This window comes from Scyliorhinus canicula, chromosome 5 (assembly GCF_902713615.1).
Source record: "Scyliorhinus canicula chromosome 5, sScyCan1.1, whole genome shotgun sequence".
Classification (NCBI taxonomy): Eukaryota; Metazoa; Chordata; class Chondrichthyes; order Carcharhiniformes; family Scyliorhinidae; genus Scyliorhinus; species Scyliorhinus canicula.
Genome location: NC_052150.1, coordinates 231,433,883 through 231,456,179, shown reverse-complemented (window position 1 = coordinate 231,456,179; position 22,297 = coordinate 231,433,883). Strand labels below are relative to the sequence as shown.

At 53.3% G+C, this 22,297-nt stretch overlaps 1 protein-coding gene across 1 annotated transcript in view; it reads right to left on the bottom strand.

Annotated features, from left to right (window-relative positions):
• Positions 1-22,297, bottom strand: part of LOC119965729 (adhesion G protein-coupled receptor E1-like) — a 98,884-nt gene that overhangs the window by 60,524 nt on the left and 16,063 nt on the right. Inside the window, exon 4 of the mRNA XM_038796492.1 lies at positions 13,814-13,936. Within this exon, the coding sequence (XP_038652420.1) occupies positions 13,814-13,936 (123 nt within the window). The remainder of the gene's footprint in view (positions 1-13,813; positions 13,937-22,297) is intronic.

The window sequence follows — 22,297 nt, the reverse complement described above, 5'->3', positions numbered from 1 at the left end:
AGTACTGACCCTCTGACAGTGCAGCACTCCCTCAGTACTGACCCTCTGACAGTGCAGCACTCCCTCAGTACTGACCCTCTGACAGTGCGGCACTCCCTCAGTACTGACCCTCTGACAGTGCAGCCCTCCCTCAGGACTGACCCTCTTACAGTGCAGCAGTCCCTCAGTACTGACCCTCTGACAGTGCAGCACTCTCTCAGTACTGACCCTCTGACAGTGCAGCACTCCCTCAGTACTGACCCTCTGACAGTGCAGCACTCCCTCAGTACTGACCCTCTGACAGTGCGGCACTCCCTCAGTACTGACCCTCTGACAGTGCAGCACTCCCTCAGTACTGACCCTCTGACAGTGCAGCACTCCCTCAGTACTGACCCTCTGACAGTGTGGCGCTCCCTCAGTACTGACCCTCTGACAGTGCAGCACTCCCTCAGTACTGACCCTCTGACAGTGCAGCACTCCCTCAGTACTGACCCTCTGACAGTGCAGCACTCTCTCAGTACTGACCCTCTGACAGTGCAGCACTCTCTCAGTACTGACCCTCTTACAGTGCTGCACTCCCTCATTACTGAACCACTGACTGTGCAGCACTCTCTCAGTACTGACCCTCTTACAGTGCTGCACTCCCTCATTACTGAACCACTGACTGTGCAGCACTCCCTCAGTACTGACCCTCTGACAGTGCAGCACTCCCTCAGTACTGACCCTCTGACAGTGCTGCGCTCCCTCAGTATTGACTCTCTGACAGTGCAGCACTCCCTCAGTACTGACCCTCTGGCAGTGCAGCACTCCCTCAGTACTGACCCTCTGACAGTGCAGCACTCACTCAGTACTAACCCTCTGACAGTGCAGCACTCCCTCAGTACTGACCCTCTGACAGTGCGGCACTCCCTCAGTACTGACCCTCTGACACTGCGTCGCTCCCTCAGTACTGACCCTCTGACAGTGCGGCACTCCCTCAGTACTGACCCTCTGACAGTGCGGCACTCCCTCAGTACTGACCCTCTGACAGTGCGGCACTCCCTCAGTACTGACCCTCTGACTGTGCAGCACTCCCTCAGTACTGACCCTCTGACAGTGCAGCACTCCCTCAGTACTGACCCTCTGACAGTGCAGCACTCCCTCAGTACTGAACCTCTGACAGTGCAGCTCTCACTCAGTACTGACCCTCTGACAGTGCAGCACTCCCTCAGTACTGACCCTCTGACAGTGCGGCACTCCCTCAGTACTGACCCTCTGACAGTGCAGCACTCCCTCAGTACTGACCCTCTGACAGTGCGGCACTCCCTCAGTACTGACCCTCTGACAGTGCGGCACTCCCTCAGTACTGACCCTCTGACAGTGCGGCACTCCCTCAGTACTGACCCTCTGACAGTGCAGCACTTCCTCAGTACTGACCCTCTGACAGTGCGGCGCTCCCTCAGTACTGACCCTCTGACAGTGCAGCACTACCTCAGTACTGACCCTCTGACAGTGCGGCACTCCCTCAGTACTGACCCTCTGACAGAGCGGCGCTCCCTCAGTACTGACCCTCTGACAGTGCGGCACTCCCTCAGTACTGACCCTCTGACAGTGCAGCACTCACTCAGCACTGACCCTCTGACTGTGCGGCACTCCCTCAGTACTGACCCTCTGACAGTGCAGCACTCCCTCAGTACTGACCCTCTGACAGTGCAGCACTCCCTCAGTACTGACCCTCTGACAGTGCAGCACTCCCTCAGTACTGACCCTCTGACAGTGTGGCGCTCCCTCAGTACTGACCCTCTGACAGTGCAGCACTCCCTCAGTACTGACCCTCTGACAGTGCAGCACTCCCTCAGTACTGACCCTCTGACAGTGCAGCACTCCCTCAGTACTGACCCTCTGACAGTGCAGCACTCCCTCAGTACCTACCCTCTGACAGTGCGGCACTCCCTCAGTACTGACCCTCTGACAGTGCGGCACTCCCTCAGTACTGACCCTCTGACAGTGCAGCACTCCCTCAGTACTGACCCTCTGACAGTGCGGCATTCCCTCAGTACTGACCCTCTGACAGTGCGGCTCTCCCTCAGTACTGACCCTCTGACAGTGCGGCGCTCCCTCAGTACTGACCCTCTGACAGTGCAGCACTCCCTCAGTACTGACCCTCTGACAGTGCGGCACTCCCTCAGTACTGACCCTCTGACAGTGCGGCACTCCCTCAGTACTGACCCTCTGACAGTGCAGCACTCCCTCAGTACTGAGCCTCTGACAGTGCAGCACTCCCTCAGTACTGACCCTCTGACAGTGCAGCACTCCCTCAGTACTGACCCTCTGACAGTGCGGCACTCCCTCAGTACTGACCCTCTGACAGTGCAGCACTCCCTCAGTACTGACCCTCTGACAGTGCAGCACTCCCTCAGTACTGACCCTCTGACAGTGTGGCGCTCCCTCAGTACTGACCCTCTGACAGTGCAGCACTCCCTCAGTACTGACCCTCTGACAGTGCAGCACTCCCTCAGTACTGACCCTCTGACAGTGCAGCACTCCCTCAGTACTGACCCTCTGACAGTGCAGCACTCCCTCAGTACTGACCCTCTGACAGTGCGGCACTCCCTCAGTACTGACCCTCTGACAGTGCGGCACTCCCTCAGTACTGACCCTCTGACAGTGCGGCACTCCCTCAGTACTGACCCTCTGACAGTGCGGCACTCCCTCAGTACTGACCCTCTGACAGTGCAGCACTCCCTCAGTACTGACCCTCTGACAGTGCGGCACTCCCTCAGTACTGACCCTCTGACAGTGCAGCACTCCCTCAGTACTGACTCTCTGACAGTGCGGCACTCCCTCAGTACTGACCCTCTGACAGTGCGGCACTCCCTCAGTACTGACCCTCTGACAGTGCGGCACTCCCTCAGTACTGACCCTCTGACAGTGCGGCACTCCCTCAGTGCTGACCCTCTGACAGTGCGGCACTCCCTCAGTGCTGCACTGAGTCAGGTTTCTGTCTCTAGCCCTGGCCTGTAACGTGAACCCTGAACCCTCACAGTCAGTGAGCTCCCAACTGAATCACAGCTGACAGCGTCCAAATTCAGCCTTTAGTTCAGAAGCTGTGAGAATGCTGGAGCTGGTCTAACTGCACCTGCTCCCAAATCCTGCTGCCCAATTATCCTGGAACCTCCTTATTGCAAATGGTTTGGATGGAGCAGATTTTGTCTGGTGTGTACAGGAAGGATTCCTGACTCAATATGTAGATAGGCCGACTAGAGGGGAGGCCATATTGGGCTTTGTGCTCGGCATCGAACCAGCCCAGGTGTCAGGTGTCTCGGTGGGAGAGCATTTCGGTGACAGTGACCACAACTCCTTGACCTTTACCATAGTCATGGAGAGGGATAGGAACAGACAGTATGGGAAGGTATTTAATTGGGGGAGGGGAAATTATACTGCTATTAGACAGGAGCTGAGGAGCATAAAGTGGGAACAACTGTTCTTGGGGAAATGCACAACAGTAATGTGGGGGTTGTTTAAGGAGCACTTGCTGCAAGTGATTGATAGTTTTGTTCCACTGAGACGAGGAAGGAATGGTAAGGTGAAGGAGCATTGGATGACAAGAGAAGTGGAGCTTCTAGTCAAGAGGAAGAAGGAAGGTTGAGGAAGCAAGGATCTGACTCGGCTCTACAGGGTTACAAGGTAGCCAGGAAGGAACTCAAAAATGGACTGAGGAGAGCTAGAAGGGGGCATGAAAAACCCCTGGGGAAGGATTAGGGAAAACCTCAAGGCGTTCTACACTTATGTGAGAAATATGAGGATGATCAGAGTGAGTAGGGCCGATCAGATTTAGCGGAGGGAACTCCATCGACTTTAGTGTCATCTGCAAATTTACTCACCCATCCTTCTACGCCCTCCTCCAGATCATTTATAAAAATGACAAACAGCAGCGGCCCCAAAACAGATCCTTGTGATACACCACTAGTAACTGAACTCCAGGATGAACATTTCCCATCAACCACCACCCTCTGTCTTCTAACAATTACTGATATAAACTGCTAAATCACCCTGAATCCCATGCCTCTGTATTTTCTGCAATAGCCTACTGTGGGGAACCTTATCAAACGCCTTACTGAAATCCATATACACCACATCAACTGCTTTACCCTCATCCACCTGTTTGGTCACCTTCTCAAAAAACTCAATAAGGTTTGTGAGGCACGACCTACCCTTCACAAAACCATGTTGACTATCTCTAATCAAATTATTCCTTTCCAGATGATTATACATCCTATCTCTTATAAACCTTTCCAAGTCTTTTCCCACAACAGAAGTAAGGCTCACTGGTCTATAGTTACCGGGGTTATCTCTACCCCCCTTCTTGAACAAGGGGACAACATTTGCTATCCTCCAGTCCTCTGGCACTATTCCTGTAGAAAAAGATGACTTGAAGATCAAAGCCAAAGGCTCAGCAATCTCCTCCCTAGCTTCCCTGAGAATCCTAGGATAAATCCCATCCGGCCCAGAGGACTTATCTATTTTCACACTTTCCAGAATTACTAACACCTCCTCCTTATGAACCTCAAGCCCTTCTAGTCTAGTAGCCTGTATCTCAGTATTCTCCTCGACAACTTTTTCCTTTTTCCTGTGTGAATACAGACGAAAAATACTCATTTAGCACCTCCCCTATCTCCTCGGACTCCACGCACAACTTCCCACTACTGTCCTTGACTGGCCCTACTCTTACCTTAGTCATTCTTTTATTCCTGACACACCCGGAGGAAACCCACGCAAACACGGGGAGAGCGTGCAGACTCCACACAGACAGAGACCCAGCGGGGAATAGAACCTGGGACCCGGGAGCTTTGAAGCAACTGTGCTAACTACTGTGCTACCGTGCTGCCCAGAAAGGTTGAGGGAGCTAGGCCTTTTCTCACTGGAGTGAAGAAGGCGGAGAGCTGATAGAGGTGTACAAGGTGATGAGAGGCATGGATAGAGTGGATAGACAGAGACTTTTCTCCAGGGTGGAAATGGCTGTCACGAGGGGACATAATTCTAAGGTGATTGGAGGAAGGTATAGAGGAGATGTCAGAGGCAGGTTCTTTACACAGAGAGTGGTGGGTGTGTGGAATGCACTGCCAGCAGAGGTGGTGGAGTCAGAGTCATTCGGGACATTTAAGCAACTCTTGGACAGGCACATGGACAGCAGTAACTTGAAGGGGTGTAGGTTAGGTTGATGTTTACGGGGATGTTTACGGGGATGTTTACGGTGATGTTTACGGTGATGTTTACGGGGATGTTTACGGTGATGTTTACGGGGGATGTTTACGGGGGATGTTTACGGTGATGTTTACGGTGATGTTTACGGTGATGTTTACGGGGATGTTTACGGTGATGTTTACGGGGATGTTTACGGTGATGTTTACGGTGATGTTTACGGGGATGTTTACGGGGATGTTTACGGGGATGTTTACGGTGATGTTTACGGGGATGTTTACGGTGATGTTTACGGTGATGTTTACGGGGATGTTTACGGGGATGTTTACGGTGATGTTTACGGTGATGTTTACGGGGATGTTTACGGGGATGTTTACGGGGATGTTTACGGGGGATGTTTACGGGGATGTTTACGGGGAATGTTTACGGGGAATGTTTACGGTGATGTTTACGGGGATGTTTACGGGGATGTTTACGGGGATGTTTACGGGGATGTTTACGGGGGATGTTTACGGTGATGATTACGGGGATGTTTACGGGGATGTTTACGGGGAATGTTTACGGTGATGTTTACGGGGATGTTTACGGGGATGTTTACGGGGGATGTTTACGGGGATGTTTACGGTGATGTTTACGGGGATGTTTACGGGGATGTTTACGGGGGATGTTTACGGGGATGTTTACGGGGATGTTTACGGGGATGTTTACGGGGAATGTTTACGGTGATGTTTACGGGGATGTTTACGGGGATGTTTACGGGGATGTTTACGGGGATGTTTACGGTGATGTTTACGGGGATGTTTACGGTGATGTTTACGGGGATGTTTACGGGGATGTTTACGGGGATGTTTACGGGGATGTTTACGGGGGATGTTTATGGGGATGTTTACGGTGATGTTTACGGGGATGTTTACGGTGATGTTTACGGTGATGTTTACGGGGATGTTTACGGGGATGTTTATGGGGATGTTTACGGGGATGTTTACGGGTGATGTTTACGGGGATGTTTACGGGTGATGTTTACGGGGATGTTTACGGGGATGTTTACGGGGATGTTTACGGGGATGTTTACGGGGAATGTTTACGGTGATGTTTACGGGGGATGTTTACGGTGATGTTTACGGGGATGTTTACGGGTGATGTTTACGGGGATGTTTACGGGGATGTTTACGGGGATGTTTACGGGGATGTTTACGGGGATGTTTACGGGAATGTTTACGGGGATGTTTACGGGGAATGTTTACGGTGATGTTTACGGGGATGTTTACGGGGATGTTTACGGGAATGTTTACGGGGATGTTTACGGGGATGTTTACGGGGATGTTTACGGGGATGTTTACGGTGATGTTTACGGGGATGTTTACGGGGGATGTTTACGGGGATGTTTACGGGGATGTTTACGGGGATGTTTACGGGGATGTTTACGGGGAATGTTTACGGTGATGTTTACGGGGATGTTTACGGGGATGTTTACGGGGATGTTTACGGTGATGTTTACGGGGGATGTTTACGGGGGATGTTTACGGGGTATGTTTACGGGGATGTTTACGGGGATGTTTACGGTGATGTTTACGGGGATGTTTACGGGGATGTTTACGGGGATGTTTACGGTGATGTTTACGGGGATGTTTACGGGGATGTTTACGGTGATGTTTACGGGGAATGTTTACGGGGATGTTTACGGGGATGTTTACGGGGATGTTTACGGGGAATGTTTACGGGGATGTTTACGGGGAATGTTTACGGTGATGTTTACGGAGATGTTTACGGTGATGTTTACGGGGATGTTTACGGTGATGTTTACGGGGATGTTTACGGGGATGTTTATGGGGATGTTTACGGGGATGTTTACGGGGATGTTTACGGTGATGTTTACGGGGATGTTTACGGGGATGTTTACGGGGGTGTTTACGGTGATGTTTATGGGGATGTTTACGGGGATGTTTACGGGGATGTTTACGGGGGATGTTTACGGGGATGTTTACGGGGATGTTTACGGTGATGTTTACGGGGTATGTTTACGGGGATGTTTATGGGGATGTTTACGGTGATGTTAACGGTGATGTTTACGGGGAATGTTTACGGTGATGTTTACGGGGATGTTTACGGGGATGTTTACGGGGATGTTTACGGGGATGTTTACGGGGATGCTTACGGGGATGTTTACGGGGATGTTTACGGGAATGTTTACGGTGATGTTTACGGGGATGTTTACGGGGATGTTTACGGTGATGTTTACGGGGATGTTTACGGTGATGTTTACGGGGATGTTTACGGGGATGTTTACGGGGATGTTTACGGGGATGTTTACGGGGGATGTTTATGGGGATGTTTACGGTGATGTTTACGGGGATGTTTACGGTGATGTTTACGGTGATGTTTACGGGGATGTTTACGGGGATGTTTATGGGGATGTTTACGGGGATGTTTACGGGTGATGTTTACGGGGATGTTTACGGGTGATGTTTACGGGGATGTTTACGGGGATGTTTACGGGGATGTTTACGGGGATGTTTACGGGGAATGTTTACGGTGATGTTTACGGGGGATGTTTACGGTGATGTTTACGGGGATGTTTACGGGTGATGTTTACGGGGATGTTTACGGGGATGTTTACGGGGATGTTTACGGGGATGTTTACGGGGATGTTTACGGGAATGTTTACGGGGATGTTTACGGGGAATGTTTACGGTGATGTTTACGGGGGATGTTTACGGGGATGTTTACGGGAATGTTTACGGGGATGTTTACGGGGATGTTTACGGGGATGTTTACGGGGATGTTTACGGTGATGTTTACGGGGATGTTTACGGGGGATGTTTACGGGGATGTTTACGGGGATGTTTACGGGGATGTTTACGGGGATGTTTACGGGGAATGTTTACGGTGATGTTTACGGGGATGTTTACGGGGATGTTTACGGGGATGTTTACGGTGATGTTTACGGGGGATGTTTACGGGGGATGTTTACGGGGTATGTTTACGGGGATGTTTACGGGGATGTTTACGGTGATGTTTACGGGGATGTTTACGGGGATGTTTACGGGGATGTTTACGGTGATGTTTACGGGGATGTTTACGGGGATGTTTACGGTGATGTTTACGGGGAATGTTTACGGGGATGTTTACGGGGATGTTTACGGGGATGTTTACGGGGAATGTTTACGGGGATGTTTACGGGGAATGTTTACGGTGATGTTTACGGAGATGTTTACGGTGATGTTTACGGGGATGTTTACGGTGATGTTTACGGGGATGTTTACGGGGATGTTTATGGGGATGCTTACGGGGATGTTTACGGGGATGTTTACGGTGATGTTTACGGGGATGTTTACGGGGATGTTTACGGGGGTGTTTACGGTGATGTTTATGGGGATGTTTACGGGGATGTTTACGGGGATGTTTACGGGGGATGTTTACGGGGATGTTTACGGGGATGTTTACGGTGATGTTTACGGGGTATGTTTACGGGGATGTTTATGGGGATGTTTACGGTGATGTTAACGGTGATGTTTACGGGGAATGTTTACGGTGATGTTTACGGGGATGTTTACGGGGATGTTTACGGGGATGTTTACGGGGATGTTTACGGGGATGCTTACGGGGATGTTTACGGGGATGTTTACGGGAATGTTTACGGTGATGTTTACGGGGATGTTTACGGGGATGTTTACGGTGATGTTTACGGGGATGTTTACGGGGATGTTTACGGGGATGTTTACGGGGATGTTTACGGTGATGTTTACGGGGATGTTTACGGGGATGTTTACGGGGAATGTTTACGGGGATGTTTACGGGGATGTTTATGGGGATGTTTACGGTGATGTTTACGGGGGATGTTTACGGGGATGTTTACGGGGAATGTTTACGGTGATGTTTACGGGGATGTTTACGGGGATGTTTACGGGGATGTTTACGGGGGATGTTTACGGTGATGTTTACGGGGATGTTTACGGGGATGTTTACGGGGATGTTTACGGTGATGTTTACGGGGATGTTTACGGGGATGTTTACGGGGATGTTTACGGGGATGTTTACGGGGATGTTTACGGGGAATGTTTACGGGGATGTTTACGGGGAATGTTTACGGTGATGTTTACGGGGATGTTTACGGTGATGTTTACGGGGATGTTTACGGGGATGTTTACGGGGATGTTTACGGTGATGTTTACGGGGATGTTTACGGGGATGTTTACGGGGATGTTTACGGGGATGTTACGGGAATGTTTACGGGAATGTTTACGGGGATGTTTACGGGGTATGTTTACGGGGATGTTTACGGGGATGTTTACGGGGATGTTTACGGGGATGTTACGGTGATGTTTACGGGGATGTTTACGGTGATGTTTACGGTGATGTTTACGGGGACGTTTACGGGGATGTTTACGGGATGTTTACGGTGATGTTTACGGGGATGTTTACGGGGATGTTTACGGGGATGTTTACGGTGATCTTTACGGGAATGTTTACGGGACTGTTTATGGGGATGTTTACGGGGATGTTTACGGGGATGTTTACGGTGATGTTTACGGTGATGTTTACGGTGATGTTTACGGGAATGTTTACGGGGATGTTTATGGGGATGTTTACGGGGATGTTACCGGGGATGTTTATGGGGATGTTTACCGTGATGTTTACGGGGATGTTTACGGGGATGTTTACGGGGATGTTTACGGGGATGTTTACGTTGATGTTTACGGTGATGTTTACGGTGATGTTTACGGGGATGTTTACGGTGATGTTTACGGGGATGTTTACGGGGATGTTTACGGGGATGTTTACGGGGATGTTTACGGGGGATGTTTACGGGGATGTTTACGGTGATGTTTACGGGGATGTTTACGGGGGATGTTTACGGGGATGTTTACGGGGATGTTTACGGGGATGTTTACGGGAATGTTTACGGGGATGTTTATGGGGATGTTTACGGGGATGTTTATGGGGATGTTTACGGGGGATGTTTATGGGGATGTTTACCGTGATGTTTACGGGGATGTTTACGGGGATGTTTACGGGGATGTTTACGGTGATGTTTACGGTGATGTTTACGGTGATGTTTACGGGGATGTTTACGGGGGATGTTTACGGGGATGTTTACGGGGATGTTTACGGGGATGTTTACGGGAATGTTTACGGGGATGTTTACGGGGATGTTTACGGGGATGTTTATGGGGATGTTTACGGGGGGTGTTTACGGGGATGTTTACGGTGATGTTTACGGGGATGTTTACGGGGAATGTTTACGGGGATGTTTACGGGGATGTTTACGGGGATGTTTACGGGGATGTTTATGGGGATGTTTACGGGGGATGTTTACGGTGATGTTTACGGGGATGTTTACGGGGATGTTTACGGTGATGTTTACGGGGATGTTTACGGTGATGTTTACGGGGATGTTTACGGTGATGTTTACGGGGATGTTTACGGTGATGTTTACGGTGATGTTTGCGGTGATGTTTACGGTGATGTTTACGGGGATGTTTACGGGGTATGTTTACGGGGATGTTTACGGTGATGTTTACGGTGATGTTTACGGGGATGTTTACTGGGGATGTTTACGGGGATATTTACGGTGATGTTTACGGGGATGTTTACGGTGATGTTTACGGGGATGTTTACGGGGTATGTTTACGGGGATGTTTACGGTGATGTTTACGGTGATGTTTACGGGGATGTTTACGGGGATGTTTACGGGGGATGTTTACGGGGATGTTTACGGTGATGTTTACGGTGATGTTTACGGTGATGTTTTCGGGGATGTTTACGGGGATGTTTACGGGGATGTTTACGGTGATGTTTACGGGGATGTTTACGGTGATGTTTACGGTGATGTTTACGGGGATGTTTACGGTGATGTTTACGGGGATGTTTACGGTGATGTTTACGGGGATGTTTACGGTGATGTTTACGGGGATGTTTACGGTGATGTTTACGGGAATGTTTACGGGGATGTTTACGGGGATGTTTACGGGGATGTTTACGGTGATGTTTACGGGGATGTTTACGGTGATGTTTACGGGGATGTTTACGGTGATGTTTACGGGAATGTTTACGGGGATGTTTACGGGGATGTTTACGGTGATGTTTACGGGGATGTTTACGGGGATGTTTACGGGGATGTTTACGGTGATGTTTACGGGGATGTTTACGGGGATGTTTACGGGGATGTTTACGGTGATGTTTACGGGGATGTTTACGGGGATGTTTACGGGGATGTTTACGGTGATGTTTACGGTGATGTTTACGGGGATGTTTACGGTGATGTTTACGGGGGATGTTTACGGTGATGTTTACGGTGATGTTTACGGTGATGTTTACGGTGATGTTTACGGTGATGTTTACGGGGATGTTTACGGTGATGTTTACGGGGATGTTTACGGTGATGTTTACGGGGATGTTTACGGTGATGTTACGGGGATGTTTACGGTGATGTTTACGGGGATGTTTACGGGGATGTTTACGGGGATGTTTACGGTGATGTTTACGGGGATGTTTACGGGGATGTTTACGGGGATGTTTACGGTGATGTTTACGGTGATGTTTACGGTGATGTTTACGGGGGATGTTTACGGGGATGTTTACGGGGATGTTTACGGGGATGTTTACGGTGATGTTTACGGGGGATGTTTACGGTGATGTTTACGGTGATGTTTACGGGGGATGTTTACGGTGATGTTTACGGGGATGTTTACGGTGATGTTTACGGGGATGTTTACGGTGATGTTTACGGGGGGTGTTTACGGGGAATGTTTACGGGGATGTTCACGGGGATGTTTACGGTGATGTTTACGGGGAATGTTTACGGGAATGTTTACGGTGATGTTTACGGTGATGTTTACGGGGATGTTTACGGTGATGTTTACGGGGATGTTTACGGGGATGTTTACGGGGGATGTTTACGGGGATGTTTACGGGGATGTTTACGGTGATGTTTACGGTGATGTTTACGGTGATGTTTACGGGAATGTTTACGGGGATGTTTACGGTGATGTTTACGGGGATGTTTACGGTGATGTTTACGGGGATGTTTACGGGGATGTTTACGGTGATGTTTACGGGGATGTTTACGGGGATGTTTAAGGTGATGTTTACGGTGATGTTTACGGGGATGTTTACGGTGATGTTTATGGTGATGTTTGTGGGAATGTTTACGGGGAATGTTTACGGTGATGTTTACGGTGATGTTTACGGTGATGTTTACGGGGATGTTTACGGGGGATGTTTACGGGTGATGTTTACGGGGATGTTTACGGGGATGTTTACGGTGATGTTTACGGGGATGTTTACGGGGATGTTTACGGGGGATGTTTACGGGGAATGTTTACGGGGATGTTTACGGGGATGTTTACGGGGATGTTTACGGGGATGTTTACGGTGTTGTTTACGGGGGATGTTTACGGTGATGTTTACGGGGATGTTTACGGTGATGTTTACGGGGATGTTTACGGGGATGTTTACGTTGATGTTTACGGGGATGTTTACGGGGATGTTTACGGGGATGTTTACGGGGATGTGTACGGGGATGTTTACGGGGATGTTTACGGGGATGTTTACGGGGATGTTTACGGGTGATGTTTACGGGGATGTTTACGGGGATGTTTACGGTGATGTTTACGGGGATGTTTACGGGGATGTTTACGGTGATGTTTACGGTGATGTTTACGGGGATGTTTACGGGGATGTTTACGGGGATGTTTACGGGGATGTTTACGGTGATGTTTACGGGGATGTTTACGGGGATGTTTACGGTGATGTTTACGGGGATGTTTACGGTGATGTTTACGGGGATGTTTACGGGGATGTTTACGGGGAATGTTTACGGGGGATGTTACGGGGATGTTTACGGTGATGTTTACGGGGATGTTTATGGTGATGTTTACGGGGATGTTTACGGGGGATGTTTATGGGGATGTTTACGGGGATGTTTACGGTGATGTTTACGGGGATGTTTATGGTGATGTTTACGGTGATGTTTACGGGGATGTTTATGGTGATGTTTACGGTGATGTTTACGGGGATGTTTACGGTGATGTTTACGGGGATGTTTATGGTGATGTTTACGGGGATGTTTACGGGGGATGTTTACGGGGATGTTTACGGGGATGTTTACGCTGATGTTTACGGGGATGTTTATGGTGATGTTTACGGTGATGTTTACGGGGATGTTTATGGTGATGTTTACGGGGATGTTTACGGGGATGTTTACGGGGATGTTTACGGGGATGTTTACGGGGATGTTTACGGTGATGTTTACGGGGATGTTTATGGTGATGTTTACGGGGATGTTTACGGGGATGTTTACGGGGAATGTTTACGGGGATGTTTACGGGGATGTTTACGGGGAATGTTTACGGGGATGTTTACGGGGATGTTTACGGTGATATTTACGGGGAATATTTACGGTGATGTTTACGGTGATGTTTATGAGGAATGTTTACGGTGATGTTTACAGGGAATATTTACGGTGATGTTTACGGTGATGTTTATGGGGAATGTTAACGGGGATGTTTTCAGGGATGTTTAAGGGGAATATTTACGGTGATCTTTACGGGGATGTTTACGGGGATGTTTACGGGGATGTTTACGGGGAAGTTTACGGGGAGTGAACATTCTGAGTGAACACAGGAGCCAATCAGGTTTGCGCAGTTCCTACCTTCACAGCCAGAAGCTGCCATCAGGAAGCCAGGGTTACAGACACACAGGAAGGAGCCCAGGGTATTGGTGCAGTTGGAAGCTGGTCCACAGGGACTGGGGGTTCCGGCACACTCATCCATATCTACGGAGAAAAACATCCAAAACTCACAATCCCATCGAACCAAACATGACCCAGTACTGAGGGAGTGCTGCAATGTGGGAGGGTCAGTACTGAGGGAGTGCTGCACTGTCAGAGGGTCTGTACTGAGGGAGTTCTGCAATGTGGGAGGGTCAGTACTGAGGGAGTGCCGCACTGTCAGAGGGTCAGTACTGAGGGAGTGCTGCACTGTCAGAGGGTCAGTACTGAGGGAGTGCCGCACTGTCAGAGGGTCAGTACTGAGGGAGTGCCGCACTGTCAGAGGCTCAGTACTGAGGGAGTGCTGCACTGTCAGAGGGTCAGTACTGAGGGAGTGCCGCACTGTCAGAGGGTCAGTACTGAGGGAGTGCCGCACTGTCAGAGGGTCAGTACTGAGGGAGTGCCGCACTGTCAGAGTGTCAGTACTGAGGGAGCGCTGCACTGTCAGAGGGTCAGTACTGAGGGAGTGCTGCACTGTCAGAGGGTCAGTACTGAGGGAGTGCTGCACTGTCAGAGGGTCAGTACTGAGGGAGTGCCGCACTGTCAGAGGGTCAGTACTGACGGAGTGCCGCACTGTCAGAGGGTCAGTGCTGAGGGAGTGCTGCACTGTCAGAGGGTCAGTACTGAGGGAGTGCTGCACTGTCAGAGGGTCAGTACTGACGGAGTGCCGCACTGTCAGAGGGTCAGTGCTGAGGGAGTGCTGCACTGTCAGAGGGTCAGTACTGAGGGAGCGCTGCAATGTGGGAGGGTCAGTACTGAGGGAGCGCTGCAATGTGGGAGGGTCAGTACAGAGGGAGTGCCGCAATGTGGTAGGGTCAGTACTGAGGGAGCGCCACACTGTCAGAGGGTCAGTACTGAGGGAGCGCCGCACTGTCAGAGGGTCAGTACTGAGGGAGTGCTGCACTGTCAGAGGGTCAGTACTGAGGGAGTGCTGCACTGTCAGAGAGTCAGTACTGAGGGAGTGCCGCCCTGTCAGAGGGTCAGTAATGAGGGTGTGCTGCACTGTCAGAGGGTCAGTACTGATGGAGCGCCGCACTGTCAGAGGGCCAGTACTGAGGGAGTGCCGCAATGTGGGAGGGTTAGTGCTGAGGGAGCGCCGCACTGTCAGAGGAGCAGTACTGAGGGAGCGCCGCACTGTCAGAGGGTCAGTACTGAGAGAGTGCTGCACTGTCAGAGGGTCAGTGCTGAGGGAGTCCCGCATTGTCACAGGGTCAGTACTGAGGGAGTGCTGCAATGTCAGAGGGTCAGTGCTGAGGGAGCGCCGCACTGTCAGAGGGTCAGTACTGAGGGAGCGCCGCACTGTCAGAGGGTCAGTACTGAGGGAGCGCTGCACTGTCAGAGGGTCAGTACTGAGGGAGTGCCGCACTGTCAGAGGGTCAGTACTGAGGGAGTGCTGCACCGTCAGAGGGTCAGTACTGAGGGAGTGCTACACTGTCAGAGGGTCAGTACTGAGGGAGTGCCGCACTGTCAGAGGGTCAGTACAGAGGGAGTGCCGCAATGTGGGAGGGTCAGTGCTGAGGGAGCGCCACACTGTCAGAGGGTCAGTACTGAGGGAGCGCCGCACTGTCAGAGGGTCAGTACTGAGGGAGTGCTGCACTGTCAGAGAGTCAGTACTGAGGGAGTGCTGCACTGTCAGAGAGTCAGTACTGAGGGAGTGCTGCAGTGTCAGAGGGTCAGTACTGAGGGAGTGCCGCACTGTCAGAAGGTCAGTACTGAGGGAGTGCTGCACTGTCAGAGAGTCAGTACTGAGGGAGTGCTGCACTGTCAGAGAGTCAGTACTGAGGGAGTGCCGCACTGTCAGAGGGTCAGTACTGATGGAGCGCCGCACTGTCAGAGGGTCAGTACTGAGGGAGTGCCGCACTGTCAGAGGGTCAGTACTGAGGGAGTGCCGCACTGTCAGAGGGTCAATACTGAGGGAGTGCCGCACTGTCAGAGGGTCAGTACTGAGGGAGTGCCGCACTGTCAGAGGGTCAGTACTGAGGGAGTGCTGCACTGTCAGAGGGTCAGTACTGAGGGAGCGCCGCACTGTCAGAGGGTCAGTAATGAGGGTGTGCTGCACTGTCAGAGGGTCAGTACTGAGGGAGCGCCGCACTGTCAGAGGGTCAATACTGAGGGAGTGCTGCACTGTCAGAGGGTCAGTGCAGAGGGAGTGCCGCAATGTGGGAGGGTCAGTGCTGAGTGAGCGCCACACTGTCAGAGGGTCAGTACTGAGGGAGTGCTGCACTGTCAGAGGGTCAGTACTGAGGGAGTGCCGCACTGTCAGAGGGTCAGTACTGAGGGTGTGACGCACTGTCAGAGGGTCAGTACTGAGGGAGTCCCGCATTGTCACAGGGTCAGTACTGAGGGAGTGCTGCACTGTCAGAGGGTCAGTGCTGAGGGAGCGCCGCACTGTCAGAGGGTCAGTACTGAGGGAGCGCCGCACTGTCAGAGGGTCAGTACTGAGGGAGCGCTGCACTGTCAGAGGGTCAGTACTGAGGGAGTGCCGCACTGTCAGAGGGTCAATACTGACGGAATGCTGCACCGTCAGAGGGTCAGTACTGAGGGAGTGCTGCACTGTCAGAGGGTCAGTACTGAGGGAGTGCCGCACTGTCAGAGGGTCAGTACTGACGGAGTGCCGCACTGTCAGAGGGTCAGTGCTGAGGGAGTGCTGCACTGTCAGAGGGTCAGTACTGAGGGAGTGCTGCACTGTCAGAGGGTCAGTACTGACGGAGTGCCGCACTGTCAGAGGGTCAGTGCTGAGGGAGTGCTGCACTGTCAGAGGGTCAGTACTGAGGGAGCGCTGCAATGTGGGAGGGTCAGTACTGAGGGAGCGCTGCAATGTGGGAGGGTCAGTACTGAGGGAGTGCCGCAATGTGGTAGGGTCAGTACTGAGGGAGCGCCACACTGTCAGAGGGTCAGTACTGAGGGAGCGCCGCACTGTCAGAGGGTCAGTACTGAGGGAGTGCTGCACTGTCAGAGGGTCAGTACTGAGGGAGTGCTGCACTGTCAGAGAGTCAGTACTGAGGGAGTGCCGCCCTGTCAGAGGGTCAGTAATGAGGGTGTGCTGCACTGTCAGAGGGCCAGTACTGAGGGAGTGCCGCAATGTGGGAGGGTTAGTGCTGAGGGAGCGCCGCACTGTCAGAGGAGCAGTACTGAGGGAGCGCCGCACTGTCAGAGGGTCAGTACTGAGAGAGTGCTGCACTGTCAGAGGGTCAGTACTGAGGGAGTCCCGCATTGTCACAGGGTCAGTACTGAGGGAGTGCTGCAATGTCAGAGGGTCAGTGCTGAGGGAGCACCGCACTGTCAGAGGGTCAGTACTGAGGGAGCGCCGCACTGTCAGAGGGTCAGTACTGAGGGAGCGCTGCACTGTCAGAGGGTCAGTACTGAGGGAGTGCCGCACTGTCAGAGGGTCAGTACTGAGGGAGTGCTGCACCGTCAGAGGGTCAGTACTGAGGGAATGCTGCACTGTCAGAGGGTCAGTACTGAGGGAGTGCTGCACTGTCAGAGGGTCAGTACTGAGGGAATGCCGCACTGTCAGAGGGTCAGTACAGAGGGAGTGCCGCAATGTGGGAGGGTCAGTGCTGAGGGAGCGCCACACTGTCAGAGGGTCAGTACTGAGGGAGGGCCGCACTGTCAGAGGGTCAGTACTGAGGGAGTGCTGCACTGTCAGAGAGTCAGTACTGAGGGAGTGCTGCACTGTCAGAGAGTCAGTACTGAGGGAGTGCTGCAGTGTCAGAGGGTCAGTACTGAGGGAGTGCCGCACTGTCAGAAGGTCAGTACTGAGGGAGTGCTGCACTGTCAGAGAGTCAGTACTGAGGGAGTGCTGCACTGTCAGAGAGTCAGTACTGAGGGAGTGCTGCACTGTCAGAGGGTCAGTACTGAGGGAGTGCCGCACTGTCAGAGGGTCAGTACTGAGGGAGTGCCGCACTGTCAGAGGGTCAGTACTGAGGGAGCGCCGCACTGTCAGAGGGTCAGTACTGAGGGAGTGCTGCACTGTCAGAGGGTCAGTACTGAGGGAGCGCTGCACTGTCAGAGGGTCAGTACTGAGGGAGTGCCGCACTGTCAGAGGGTCAATACTGACGGAATGCTGCACCGTCAGAGGATCAGTACTGAGGGAGTGCTACACTGTCAGAGGGTCAGTACTGAGGGAGTGCCGCACTGTCAGAGGGTCAGTACAGAGGGAGTGCCGCAATGTGGGAGGGTCAGTGCTGAGGGAGCGCCACACTGTCAGAGGGTCAGTACTGAGGGAGCGCCGCACTGTCAGAGGGTCAGTACTGAGGGAGTGCTGCAGTGTCAGAGGGTCAGTACTGAGGGAGTGCCGCACTGTCAGAAGGTCAGTACAGAGGGAGTGCTGCACTGTCAGAGAGTCAGTACTGAGGGTGTGCTGCACTGTCAGAGGGTCAGTACTGAGGGAGCGCCGCACTGTCAGAGGGTCAGTACTGAGGGAGTGCTGCACTGTCAGAGGGTCAGTACAGAGGGAGTGCCGCAATGTGGGAGGGTCAGTGCTGAGGGAGCGCCGCACTGTCAGAGGAGCAGTACTGAGGGAGCGCCGCACTGTCAGAGGGTCAGTACTGAGGGAGTGCCGCACTGTCAGAGGGTCAGTACTGAGAGAGTGCTGCACTGTCAGAGGGTCAGTACTGAGAGAGTGCTGCACTGTCAGAGGGTCAGTACAGAGGGAGTGCCGCAATGTGGTAGGGTCAGTGCTGAGGGAGCGCCACACTGTCAGAGGGTCAGTACTGAGGGAGCGCCGCACTGTCAGAGGGTCAGTACTGAGGGAGTGCTGCACTGTCAGAGGGTCAGTACTGAGGGAGTGCTGCACTGTCAGAGAGTCAGTACTGAGGGAGTGCCGCCCTGTCAGAGGGTCAGTAATGAGGGTGTGCTGCACTGTCAGAGGGTCAGTACTGATGGAGCGCCGCACTGTCAGAGGGTCAGTACTGAGGGAGTGCCGCAATGTGGGAGGGTTAGTGCTGAGGGAGCGCCGCACTGTCAGAGGAGCAGTACTGAGGGAGCGCCGCACTGTCAGAGGGTCAGTACTGAGGGAGTGCTACACTGTCAGTGGGTCAGTACTGAGGGAGCGCCGCCCTGTCAGAGCGTCAGTAATGAGGGTGTGCTGCACTGTCAGAGGGTCAGTACTGAGGGAGCGCCGCACTGTCAGAGGGTCAGTACTGAGGGAGTGCTGCACTGTCAGAGGGTCAGTACAGAGGGAGTGCCGCAATGTGGGAGGGTCAGTGCTGAGGGAGCGCCACACTGTCAGAGGGTCAGTACTGAGGGAGTGCCGCACTGTCAGAGGGTCAGTACTGAGGGAGTGCCGCACTGTCAGAGGGTCAGTACTGAGGGAGTGCTGCACTGTCAGAGGGTCAGTACTGAGGGAGTGCCGCACTGTCAGAGGGTCAGTACTGAGGGAGTGCCGCACTGTCAGAGGGTCAGTACTGAGGGAGTCCCGCATTGTCACAGGGTCAGTACTGAGGGAGTGCTGCACTGTCAGAGGGTCAGTGCTGAGGGAGCGCCGCACTGTCAGAGGGTCAGTACTGAGGGAGCGCCGCACTGTCAGAGGGTCAGTACTGAGGGAGCGCTGCACTGTCAGAGGGTCAGTACTGAGGGAGTGCCGCACTGTCAGAGGGTCAATACTGAGGGAATGCTGCACCGTCAGAGGGTCAGTACTGAGGGAGTGCTACACTGTCAGAGGGTCAGTACTGAGGGAGTGCCGCACTGTCAGAGGGTCAGTACAGAGGGAGTGCCGCAATGTGGGAGGGTCAGTGCTGAGGGAGCGCCACACTGTCAGAGGGTCAGTACTGAGGGAGCGCCGCACTGTCAGAGGGTCAGTACTGAGGGAGTGCTGCACTGTCAGAGAGTCAGTACTGAGGGAGTGCTGCACTGTCAGAGAGTCAGTACTGAGGGAGTGCTGCAGTGTCAGAGGGTCAGTACTGAGGGAGTGCTGCACTGTCAGAGGGTCAGTACAGAGGGAGTGCCGCAATGTGGGAGGGTCAGTGCTGAGGGAGCGCCGCACTGTCAGAGGAGCAGTACTGAGGGAGCGCCGCACTGTCAGAGGGTCAGTACTGAGGGAGTGCCGCACTGTCAGAGGGTCAGTACTGAGAGAGTGCTGCACTGTCAGAGGGTCAGTACTGAGAGAGTGCTGCACTGTCAGAGGGTCAGTACAGAGGGAGTGCCGCAATGTGGTAGGGTCAGTGCTGAGGGAGCGCCACACTGTCAGAGGGTCAGTACTGAGGGAGCGCCGCACTGTCAGAGGGTCAGTACTGAGGGAGTGCTGCACTGTCAGAGGGTCAGTACTGAGGGAGTGCTGCACTGTCAGAGAGTCAGTACTGAGGGAGTGCCGCCCTGTCAGAGGGTCAGTAATGAGGGTGTGCTGCACTGTCAGAGGGTCAGTACTGATGGAGCGCCGCACTGTCAGAGGGTCAGTACTGAGGGAGTGCCGCAATGTGGGAGGGTTAGTGCTGAGGGAGCGCCGCACTGTCAGAGGAGCAGTACTGAGGGAGCGCCGCACTGTCAGAGGGTCAGTACTGAGGGAGTGCTACACTGTCAGTGGGTCAGTACTGAGGGAGCGCCGCCCTGTCAGAGGGTCAGTAATGAGGGTGTGCTGCACTGTCAGAGGGTCAGTACTGAGGGAGCGCCGCACTGTCAGAGGGTCAGTACTGAGGGAGTGCTGCACTGTCAGAGGGTCAGTACAGAGGGAGTGCCGCAATGTGGGAGGGTCAGTGCTGAGGGAGCGCCACACTGTCAGAGGGTCAGTACTGAGGGAGTGCCGCACTGTCAGAGGGTCAGTACTGAGGGAGTGCCGCACTGTCAGAGGGTCAGTACTGAGGGAGTGCTGCACTGTCAGAGGGTCAGTACTGAGGGAGTGCCGCACTGTCAGAGGGTCAGTACTGAGGGAGTGCCGCACTGTCAGAGGGTCAGTACTGAGGGAGTCCCGCATTGTCACAGGGTCAGTACTGAGGGAGTGCTGCACTGTCAGAGGGTCAGTGCTGAGGGAGCGCCGCACTGTCAGAGGGTCAGTACTGAGGGAGCGCCGCACTGTCAGAGGGTCAGTACTGAGGGAGCGCTGCACTGTCAGAGGGTCAGTACTGAGGGAGTGCCGCACTGTCAGAGGGTCAATACTGAGGGAATGCTGCACCGTCAGAGGGTCAGTACTGAGGGAGTGCTACACTGTCAGAGGGTCAGTACTGAGGGAGTGCCGCACTGTCAGAGGGTCAGTACAGAGGGAGTGCCGCAATGTGGGAGGGTCAGTGCTGAGGGAGCGCCACACTGTCAGAGGGTCAGTACTGAGGGAGCGCCGCACTGTCAGAGGGTCAGTACTGAGGGAGTGCTGCAGTGTCAGAGGGTCAGTACTGAGGGAGTGCCGCACTGTCAGAAGGTCAGTACTGAGGGAGTGCTGCACTGTCAGAGAGTCAGTACTGAGGGAGTGCTGCACTGTCAGAGGGTCAGTACTGAGGGAGTGCTACACTGTCAGCGGGTCAGTACTGAGGGAGCGCCGCCCCGTCAGAGTGTCAGTAATGAGGGTGTGCTGCACTGTCAGAGGGTCAGTACTGAGGGAGCGCCGCACTGTCAGAGGGTCAGTACTGAGGGAGTGCTGCACTGTCAGAGGGTCAGTACAGAGGGAGTGCCGCAATGTGGGAGGGTCAGTGCTGAGGGAGCACCGCACTGTCAGAGGAGCAGTACTGAGGGAGCGCCGCACTGTCAGAGGGTCAGTCCTGAGGGAGTGCTACACTGTCAGCGGGTCAGTACTGAGGGAGTGCCGCCCTGTCAGAGGGTCAGTAATGAGGGTGTGCTGCACTGTCAGAGGGTCAGTACTGATGGAGTGCCGCACTGTCAGAGGGTCAGTACTGAGGGAGTGCCGCAATGTGGGAGGGTTAGTGCTGAGGGAGCGCCGCACTGTCAGAGGAGCAGTACTGAGGGAGCGCCGCACTGTCAGAGGGTCAGTACTGAGAGAGTGCTGCACTGTCAGAGGGTCAGTACTGAGGGAGTGCTGCACTGTCAGAGGGTCAGTACTGAGGGAGTGCTGCACTGTCAGAGGGTCAGTACTGAGGGAGTGCTGCACTGTCAGAGGGTCAGTACTGAGGGAGTGCTGCACTGTCAGAGGGTCAGTACTGAGGGAGTGCTGCACTGTCAGAGGGTCAGTACTGAGGGAGTGCCGCACTGTCAGAGGGTCAGTACTGAGGGAGTGCTGCACTGTGGCAGGGTCAGTGCTGAAGGAGTGCCGCACTGTGGGAGGGTCAGTACTGAGGCAGTGCTGCACTGTCAGAGGGTCAGTACTGAGGGAGTGCCACACTGTCAGAGGGTCAGTACTGAGGGAGCGCTGCACTGTCAGAGGGTCAGTACTGAGGGAGTGCTGCACTGTCAGAGGGTCAGTACTGAGGGAGTGCCGCACTGTCA